The sequence below is a fragment of the Amphimedon queenslandica genome, unplaced genomic scaffold (genome assembly GCF_000090795.2).
Source record: "Amphimedon queenslandica unplaced genomic scaffold, v1.1 AMPQUscaffold_13406, whole genome shotgun sequence".
Lineage (NCBI taxonomy): Eukaryota > Metazoa > Porifera > Demospongiae > Haplosclerida > Niphatidae > Amphimedon > Amphimedon queenslandica.
Window position 1 is genome coordinate 230,660 of NW_003546358.1, and position 9,195 is coordinate 239,854.

General features: G+C 33.5%; 4 protein-coding genes across 7 annotated transcripts; 1 reads left to right on the forward strand and 3 right to left on the reverse strand.

The window, feature by feature from the left end:
- Positions 1-599: 599 nt before the first annotated feature.
- On the reverse strand, positions 600-4,138 carry LOC100641891 (uncharacterized). Of its 4 annotated transcripts, none has more exons than XM_019996537.1 (10): positions 3,486-4,138; positions 3,304-3,434; positions 3,083-3,251; positions 2,884-3,041; positions 2,661-2,832; positions 2,248-2,620; positions 1,620-1,881; positions 1,387-1,565; positions 1,238-1,325; positions 600-937 (listed from the first exon to the last, which is right to left on the reverse strand). In XM_019996537.1, the coding sequence occupies exons 5-10, from the start codon at positions 2,670-2,672 to the stop codon at positions 622-624; spliced, it is 1,230 nt and encodes a 409-aa protein (XP_019852096.1). In that variant the 5' UTR covers positions 2,673-2,832; positions 2,884-3,041; positions 3,083-3,251; positions 3,304-3,434; positions 3,486-4,138; the 3' UTR covers positions 600-621. The 4 variants fall into 4 exon arrangements, with proteins under 4 accessions (XP_019852096.1, XP_019852095.1, XP_019852094.1 ...); XM_019996536.1 differs by having other exon boundaries at positions 2,884-3,020; positions 3,304-3,444; XM_019996535.1 differs by having other exon boundaries at positions 3,304-3,444.
- Positions 2,761-4,135, reverse strand: LOC109582000 (uncharacterized). Its single transcript, XM_019996533.1, has 6 exons — positions 3,653-4,135; positions 3,486-3,560; positions 3,304-3,444; positions 3,083-3,251; positions 2,884-3,041; positions 2,761-2,832 (listed from the first exon to the last, which is right to left on the reverse strand). Exons 1-6 carry the CDS (start codon positions 4,133-4,135, stop codon positions 2,761-2,763), a joined length of 1,098 nt encoding a protein of 365 aa, XP_019852092.1.
- A 68-nt stretch (positions 4,139-4,206) lies between the features above and the next one.
- Positions 4,207-6,871, forward strand: LOC109582014 (uncharacterized). Its single transcript, XM_019996569.1, has 5 exons — positions 4,207-5,103; positions 5,636-5,986; positions 6,032-6,212; positions 6,256-6,362; positions 6,524-6,871. The coding sequence occupies exons 1-5, from the start codon at positions 4,234-4,236 to the stop codon at positions 6,824-6,826; spliced, it is 1,812 nt and encodes a 603-aa protein (XP_019852128.1). The 5' UTR covers positions 4,207-4,233; the 3' UTR covers positions 6,827-6,871.
- On the reverse strand, positions 6,842-8,951 carry LOC109582001 (uncharacterized). Its single transcript, XM_019996534.1, has 5 exons — positions 7,918-8,951; positions 7,467-7,659; positions 7,303-7,379; positions 7,029-7,233; positions 6,842-6,909 (listed from the first exon to the last, which is right to left on the reverse strand). The coding sequence occupies exons 2-5, from the start codon at positions 7,474-7,476 to the stop codon at positions 6,842-6,844; spliced, it is 360 nt and encodes a 119-aa protein (XP_019852093.1). The 5' UTR covers positions 7,477-7,659; positions 7,918-8,951.
- Positions 8,952-9,195: the final 244 nt, after the last annotated feature.

Here is a 9,195-nt window from a genome sequence, read left to right on the forward strand (position 1 = left end):
TTTATGGTCAAACTTGGTATCAAATGAAAGGAAATTCTTTATAGAATACATTTGTGATATAATCTCAGTTTTGATAAGGTACCACTGTCACAACTTTGAGAAGCCATATCTCTAATTGATAATTCTCGCAGATAGCCTGGTTTTCTCATATTGGGTCACAAATGATGAAATGGATAGACTAAGGAACCATAGATTATAAATGATGATGTGTCTTCTGGGATAGTCAAGAGAAAATATACTAATACAAATTAAAACCACAAAAGTGTTGTGGTCGATATTATATTATAATATGTAACTCTTGACTCTATTCATAGTATTGGAATGGAGATTGGGGATGGATGGTGGGCCCAGAAGTAAAATCTCACTCTTGCTTTAAGTATTAAGTGAAGATACCATTAATAAAATCCATCTCTTTAGAGTGGATAATATATTTGAATAATTTAAAGGGTAACTGCACCCAAAAAATTTTTTCCCTGAAATAAGTTAGTACACTGTAAAAAAATTAGTGTTATGAACACACTTTGGAGATAACACACCTGCAGTGTGTCAGCACACTTTTGTATTGGGTGTGCTTTCCACGCTCAATTTAGAGTTGACTCTTAAATTATTAATCGATCATTATTAACTCAAAGACTCAATAATATGATATTTTAAAGGTACAAAAAATTTTGAATTGCATTCATATAAGCCAAGAGGATGATAATCATATAAGTCATCAATGTTACAAAATGATGTGACAGAAGGAAATTGATAAGTAACTTCATATGAGTGATTGTGATGGCAAAAACACTCTGTTTCCAATACATTACATGTAAAATAATAAATACTATCGTAAATAACAATGTCTTTAATCAAACCAAAGCATGGAAGAAGATCAGATGATAGTACAACAATGTCTCCAATTTTGTATTGGTATCCCATCTCTATCCAAGGTGTTCTAAAATTAAGAATTAATAGGCAATGAGGATTGTGATAGATTATGATTCTAATCAATTTTAGTAATCATGCATGCTTAACAACAATGTATTCATTGTCATTATAGACAAGATATTTATAGACTCGCCACACTTGCGTAGATGGGTATAATAAGCAATAATTTCACCATTATAAGTACTGAATTTTTAAGGGATAATTTTTGTTTTGATTGGTAATAAGATCATAATGACCAATGAACATTATGCTTATGTTCAAAATACTGCACACACAAGATGCATTCTGTGAATCACTTCATTCTTACCTATAAACTTGAGAAATATCAGTCGTAGATGGCAAGAATGTTTTAAAATGATGGCCATACTCCCAGTTTGATATAGTTATAGGTGAACCTATATGTACATGTACATGTTGTGTCTCAAAAAGAATAATTCATTCTGTAATCTAACTTACTTGGACCAGTTGTTATAAAATTAGAATTAGAATGGCAATAATAACAAATCCACATTTGGTGTCTCTGTGCTAAGCTCTTTGGTACATTCTTAAAGTTTTTGATGCGCCTTGACAAATCCTTAAAAAAACTGTGCTTGCCTTCATACCTCATACACCAATAACGTATTGGTGGCCCATACCTACAAGTATTAAGAATTTTAAAATTATTATAATCATAACAACAAAATAATAACCTAACAATCCACTGAGGAATATGAATAAGGTAATGCTGCTTAGGTATGATGGGACTGGTTGGATACAGTTCTTTGAACTGAAGTAAATGATCTTCAATTACATGTGCTAGGTAAGACGCCTTTCCGTTTGTGAGTGTTGGAGCAAACACATAGTCTGTAGCAGAGAGTAAAAGAAGAAAGTTGTCCCAGTGACTTTCATTCATTGGTACCAGATCATGAATTATCAAAGGAAGGAGTCTTGCCAAACACCAAAGTTGACTTGCTATTATAATGAACAGAATATTATATTTATTAAATATTATATTATAATAAAAATAGATGATATATTATCATTGTTTTTCTGGATGAGACACTAGCAAAAGTAATAAACATAGCCCATATCATACTAATAATGGATACAAAAATTAAAGTTCCAAATTTCTATGACAAATGAACTGTAATACTTTATTACTACATGTATACTGTATATACAATCATAATTCTTTCTACAAAATTTTTACCTTTATTACGTTTACTTACATAATTGAAAAAATCAGTAACAAAGTAACATTGTATGGCTTCAATCCCATGTACATGTAACTTATAGAAATTAATTTACTTGATAAAGAAATAAAATATACTTAAATACCTGTTTGCTTAAGGGAGTGATCTGAAGAAGTAAGAATGTTAGAGGAAATAGGTGCAGGTTTGTTTTTACTGTCACAAGAAGCATATTTAAAAAAATCAATTCTACTGTTAATTTGCTCCAGCGATACAATCCCTACAGTAATGAAGTACTTCAAAAGCTCCTTTACCACATACTGGAGAGAACCCTCCAAAATGTCGTGCATGATGTCTGGACAAAGGCCTTCTGTGACATGAAAGTACTTTGAACTATTCAAAATGGAGTCTTCCGTAAGGCCATATGTTGTTGCTACATGATTATAATTTGATCCCAAAAGAAGTGAACAGTGATAAGCATGAGTTTGCCGGTCACGCTCTACAAAGTCTGTAGCAATGAACTATAATAATCATAAAAATACAATTTAATAAAGTTTTTACTTTATTGTTCATGTCTTCACGAACAGCAAGACAAAACCGACACTTTCTAAAGGCACTGGACAATGACTTATAACCTCCAACAAAATGTGCAGCAAGATTATCAGTAGACTGACATCAGCAAAATTGTACCATAATATTTCTTCATTTCTCCAGCTACTGTTAGAAAGATACCCTAGAAAACCATCATTCATAAGAATTTAAAAAATGTAAATAATACATGTACCTCTTCAAGTTTTCGTATATCATTCATAAACTGTTCCAGAACTTTGTTTAATCCATACTTTATCAAATTAGAGGACTTAGTAATGGTTACTAACTGAATAGAAGTCATTTTTGAACGGTATTTTGGATGAATATTGCCTAAGGTATAGTAGAATATAGCTGTGACAAAAATATTTCAACTGTAAAATTTTACTAATTACCTAATTTGTGTTTCTTTGTTGGTGAGGACAGAGGGTTACACACTTCCAAATCATCATAGTACAACAAAATTTGCAATGAATTAATATCATCACGTGAAAATAAAGGGTGAGTTTTGAAGCGTTCACCATCACAGATGTCTGAGAGAAGTCCATCAGATCTCTGATTACTCTATACAATAAAATAAAAATACCACATTAATTAGTATGAATATTAAATGTACCTGAGTAATAGCAGACATCATTGTCAAAAGTTGTTGCAAAGACTGAAAAAAAGGGATGTCATAAGCTACTTCATTTTGACGCTTTAAAGATCCATTCTTTCCCAAAGCAAATTTATGTCCCAGTATTTGTTCTGTAGGCTCCTATGAAATTGAAAATTATTATCAGTTTATTGTTTTCTTACCACTAATCCAAGATGATCAACAAAAAACTTATTCTGTAAAAAAGCTGAGTGCAACCCACTGAAAAGAGATTTAGACTGTGATTGAGCAAATATAGAATTAACTAAATGTAGCACGTTAATTGGTATACATTTTCCTGAAGAAAACTGGTCTGAATTTTTTCCCTTACTGATTCCAATTCAGTTTGAGATATCAACTGAATGTCATCAACAAGCTCATCAAGTGCTGTTTGAGATATTTTCAAACACTCCCTTGCCTTCAACAGGAACAAAGCTGCTTTGTGCTTACTAATAGTATCATGGTAAAGTGGCACAGAAATAGTAGATGTTGTGGATTCATCAAGAGGGCCACTGAGATCTTCAACACTACCTGAAATTGTTGAAGATGTTTCAACTGCAACATCACCGCTGTTTGACAAGTCTTTTGCTTGCAAAAATGACTGCTGATGAATGATATGCTTGTGGTGACGTAAAATGTGCCTCCTATAGGATCTGTACTTCTTAAAACTTCTAGAGCAGCCCTCTAAACCACACGTAACCTCAAAATCTGCTTTAAATGCATGTACTAATCCAATGTGACGAAGAACAGACAGGTAGTTTTTAGAAGCAAATTCTTTACACCTAGTACACTGAAAATGCTCTCTACTCTCCATTTTAGTTGTGTGTGGCCTAACCCTAACAGTTATCACCATGGTGATCAATATGATGATCACGTGCACCTATTTTACACCTCGTGGCCTCATTTGAGAAAATGGCGAAGGTAGTCCTGGTGTCTTACCTCGATCGCAACAAAGTTTTACGGATACCTCACAACAAACCTTCTCACAGAACTGATCTTGAATTCCTGGAAGACTCATTTAGAAGTTCTTTTTCATTTCAGAAGAACGTGAAACTCTGTGTTACGTTTCAGCGATATGACAATGATTGGGGAGAATATGTCGATATGGAGCCTTTTGAATTGGTAGAGAATAGAAAAAAACTAAAGGCTGTTGTCTCCCCTTTATTGGAAGATCCAAGTACTAACAGCTCGCTGTCTGTGGTATCACCTTTGACACCATCTAGTGATCAAGCTTCATCGTCACGCGATACGGACAGCACCTCAAACAGCACTCATGTCAGCCTGCAGGGTGACTTGACTATTGACTGCAGTGTTGAGAATGGTAAACAAACCCCTTTAAGTAGCTGCAAGCATAAAAGTTCCAGAAGTAAATCAATTTTGGATGATTTTGAAGATAATGAAGAAATATCAAGGGGCATAAAGAAGAAATGTAGAAAATTAGTGCTAGGGGATTCTGATGATAGCTCTATAGAGGAGATTGAAAAGTCTGAAGAAAATAATGATAGTATGCCTGTCGTGAAAGTTGAACCAAGTGTTGCTAAGTTTAAGGTACAAAAGGATAAAGATGTTTTATTGCCCGACCCATTTCCTCTTCCTAAACGTGTTACACCACGAGTAGATGCAGCTGTAAGCTCTGGTGAAGTTGATCGCTTAGCTCGAAATAGTCTTCTCTCTAGCGTGGCTCACTCTATTTATCAAATTAAAGCTTATCCATCCGAAGCTGATTTTATCAATGTATCAAAGGAGATCATGAAGAACTACCCTACATTTTTTCTTTCACAAGTAAGCTACTTTATGTACAGTACTGTAATTCCTAACAATTGATGCTGATGCATGTTTTCTATTCGAAATTCAAGGCATGTATACCGGTATGTATAAATGGGTGCATTTTTGGTATAAATGGTGCGGTATGTATAAATGGGTGCAGTTTTGTTACTCCTAATTTTGAAAATCAGACAATTTTTGAAAAATACCATGGACTGTAGCTTTGCTTTTTTTTTCCTGAAAAAGACTCCAAAATTGCTCCCAATTTTTATTACATTTTCTGATAAATAATTATGTTTCTCAAATTATAATTTTGTAACATTTGGCTGTTTTTATATTCTTATTTTTGTGGATTTTATTGTTATTAATTTTCCAATGTTATTTTGATAATTTAAGGTACTTAAAGGTCATGTATCATGATAATTACGTATTATGTTTGTTGTTTTATTTTGGTTATTTTTTAGTATAATAAAAATAAATATAATTATTAATGATGAAGATGATAATGATACCTAATGCCAATAATAATAACAATGTTTGAATTACATAGGGTGCTTTAATTGAGCTGCTCAAAGAGAGAATGATGCAGATAAGACGTCCTCCAATACTACGCACTCCAAAAGAGAAAGGAAGTACTTCATCAAAGGCACTGAAAGGAGGAAGATCACCTGGCTCAATTGATTCTTTAAAAGCTCCACCAGTCCCTTTAGGTGAAGATGAGCATTCCTTTGAGAGACACAATCGAGTGTTGAAGTCACAATATTCAAAATCCCACCCAAACCAGCAGATTGTGACTGAACTAATGCGCATAACATTTGCAATGAGAAGGGCTGATATTCTCAATTGCCCCTGTGATGTCAAGACAATATTTGAAAAATATCCATTTCTACAGACAGAACATGTGAGTATTAATTTATTATTATTAATAAATGATGAGTTTTTTTAGCTTATTAATGACTTCACTCTGTTGGTTGGGTCATCTATTCATCTTGAGAAAGACATCACTATAGAAGATTATTTTGCATCCAGTTTTTCTTCATTTATTCCTAAAATTTTTTCGCTAGCAGCAATTGAATCAAAAGGGAGAAAGCTCTTTAACTCTGTTTATCATGATTTATGCCAAAAAGGTATCCATTTTATGAATTTTGACATTAATTAATACTTCTATAGATACTTCAGTGGAGTCTAAACTATTAATTGCTTTGTATTTTCTTGTGTACCTTCTTCCTGATGCTCAGGCTAAAGTGAACCCTTCTCTTCTACTACTTTTCTCTGAGGTTAGTAATTTGTATACAAGCACTGACTACATGTAATACCATCATAAAGCTTTGATTTTATTATGTTGCATGTAAAGTAAAATTAAAATGGAGTTGACATTAACATAACATTTAAGCATCCAAAACAATTTATAATAATGTTCTTTTACAAATACATGTAGGGAGCTTTGGATGTTGAAAAAGTTGCTGCAGATTCTAGAAATAAGCATCCATTCATCATCATTCTTGGTTCCATGAACAAGCCTGAACAATTCTTTCTTATTGTAGATAAAGTTGTTGTCAGGGAAGTAGAAGCTACTTCAATTTTGATCAACCTCCTCTCTGCCTATTATGTATATAATGTTTGTTATCCTCAAGGTCTGATCAATTTCTTCACTTTTTTGGAGATCATGCTACTGAAGATCAAGCCAAAGAAAGTTGCTCCTTGTGTATCATTAATTGTTGGACATTTTGATGCAAAGTGACTGTTATTTGATGTTTCATTCATATAATCTCATTTTTTGATAAAAGGTTGTTACCACACCTTGTAGCTGTGTGCTTGCAACACCTACAGCAATATAGAGTATATTGCACACCATAAGTGGTGTGCTATATGAGACAAGAGAAACACACCCTATATGGTGTGAAAATAACACTTTATTTTTTAGAGTGTACATGTACATGTACATGCATATAGGCTAAATATAATAGAAAAATGGGATATTTCAAGAGACCAAATGAGAGACTGAGCTCTCTTTAGATCTAACAGTGAGAGAATGACCATACACTGTACCTTAGCAATGCTAGGACGACAGAAACAAGTAGCATAATGTAAAGATGATGACTTTAAGCCACGATTAACATAAGCACCATTCTCCAGCAAATATTCAACCTACATGTACAATATTACAAATAACATTAATCATTATACATGAGCTATAAGCCAGTGACTCATTCTTACCATTTGAAGTGTAACAAATGCTGATGCCCAATTCAATAGAGTTTTACCAACATCATCCATATGATTAATATCATTACCTAAATCATTAATAACTATCAATGCATTGTTAATCATAGAATTTTAAAGAGCAATAGGGCATGTGCTTATCACTGTAATGCACGTACCACTGTCCATAGCTTCAAAAATTCTCTGTTTCCAGCAAGAATAGCTTCAATGACATGTCTGTTGGAAGCATCTCCAGGGAAGCACTCAATCTGCCTCGATGCTAATGGCTAGAGGTTCTTTGGTAGAGCTTTCCTTCTTTCACATAATAATAGTAACATTAGCTCAATCAGATGCAGGACATCAAGGACACATCTAGAAAATATAATATATAATAATAAACAGGAATTGCAGTCCATATATCTATTACAACAATTTAGCAATGACTTCAACCAAGAGAATTACAATGGACACTACTCTTAGTACTCTAGTGTCTAGTTATGACCTAACTGAATTGATATGTTCCTTACATAATTATACTTCCTATACAATTATACACAAACTAAAGGTACACCTGTTGGGATCAACAGCATTTCATGACTGTATAAGGTCTGTGTACGCTTGTACATGTACTTTGAACAATGTATCATAGTAGATGATAGTACCCATCATCTCCTGTAACTGCTTGCTTCATACTGTCAGGTAAATTAGATCTTAATTAGTACAGCCTATATTAATGATGAAAGATTAATGTCACTATAAATGAGAGGCTTTAATTCAATAACAAAAAAAAGAAATATACTGTCCCCGGACACTCTTTCTGGCAATAACAATATCTTCGTACCCTTTGACACAAATTCGGCACTCTACTTTCACATCTAAAGAAAAAGGTTATGTCAATTTACATGTAAGTCTTCCTTTTAATGCTGAAAAGGTAAACATACTTAGTATAGTTACAATTATAGTTGGGCTTTAAGTATAGTCACCTACATATTACAAAAGGGAAGCCAAACACAATAGATTCCTATCGTATTACTTGTCTAAAATCAATGAGATTGGAAAAGGTACTTAAAGAGGGAAATATTCACCATACTACAATTCCTGACTTATTTTATGTGACTAAACAGTTGTTGGCTTCAAATACTTTGCAAGAAAGAAATTAAACTTGGAATTGTTTGGTAGTGTCGGCTTTATGATATGTGAAACCTTAGAGTCTCAAGACCTTCCATTGCCAAGTTTGAGCCAAATAATTCAATTTTGTTCCCCACCTTACCTTACAGCTCCAGCATCCTTAAATAAAAACACAAGACTGAAATTCATCTATGTATAACAATAAAAAATAACAAAGTAAAATAAAGAAACGTAAGCTTCAATAACACTCATGCCAGCTTGCTTCAATTAAGCTACGTGACACTTTAATCATAGTAATGGACTTAAACTTCTTCAAGTATCACATTTTATAGATAAATAAGAGTCTGCATACACTTTACAAACAAACAATACGAGCATGCAAGTACCTTTGCCTTTACTAGAAAAGTAAGGTTTAGCGATATGAAGTAGAGGAGTAGCTTTTCCTACCTGTTGCCATATCTATGCTGTAGCTGACTTAGAAGCAGGTATTATGTTTATTGGTCTGCTAACTGGATTCACTGAGGTTTTTGAGTCTATTGCAGACTGGCACCAGACTCTTATTCGGTAAATTAGAGTCTGGCTATGCGAGACTAGTGATAACACTGAAAGGAATGCAATTAAAATTTCAATTTTTGCTCAAAGTTCAACATCCATAAAAATTTATGTATGCAGTACACTGGCTTCCTTTCTTTAAAGGAACAGTGTATAGTAGCCATGCGCATGCTTACTGTGGCTGTCAGCAACTGCGCATGCGCAGTTTGAAGGAGTGAAGGAAGTCAT

Coding starts and splice junctions, on each gene's coding strand:
- LOC109582014 (XM_019996569.1), top strand. CDS start 4,234: ATGGCGAAGGTAGTCCTGGTGTCTTACCTCGATCGCAACAAAGTTTTA. Junction 5,104..5,635: donor CTACATTTTTTCTTTCACAA/GTAAGCTACTTT, acceptor TGAATTACATAG/GGTGCTTTAATTGAGCTGCT. Junction 6,213..6,255: donor TCATGATTTATGCCAAAAAG/GTATCCATTTTA, acceptor ATACTTCTATAG/ATACTTCAGTGGAGTCTAAA.
- LOC109582000 (XM_019996533.1), bottom strand. CDS start 4,135: ATGGAGAGTAGAGAGCATTTTCAGTGTACTAGGTGTAAAGAATTTGCT. Junction 3,042..3,082: donor AACAAAGAAACACAAATTAG/GTAATTAGTAAA, acceptor TTTTTGTCACAG/CTATATTCTACTATACCTTA. Junction 2,833..2,883: donor ATATACGAAAACTTGAAGAG/GTACATGTATTA, acceptor ATGGTTTTCTAG/GGTATCTTTCTAACAGTAGC.
- LOC109582001 (XM_019996534.1), bottom strand. Junction 7,234..7,302: donor CATTTGTTACACTTCAAATG/GTAAGAATGAGT, acceptor TTGTACATGTAG/GTTGAATATTTGCTGGAGAA. Junction 6,910..7,028: donor TATATTTAGCCTATATGCAT/GTACATGTACAT, acceptor ATATTGCTGTAG/GTGTTGCAAGCACACAGCTA.
- LOC100641891 (XM_019996537.1), bottom strand. Junction 1,566..1,619: donor ATTCCTCAGTGGATTGTTAG/GTTATTATTTTG, acceptor TAATACTTGTAG/GTATGGGCCACCAATACGTT. Junction 938..1,237: donor GATATTTCTCAAGTTTATAG/GTAAGAATGAAG, acceptor TCTTAATTTTAG/AACACCTTGGATAGAGATGG.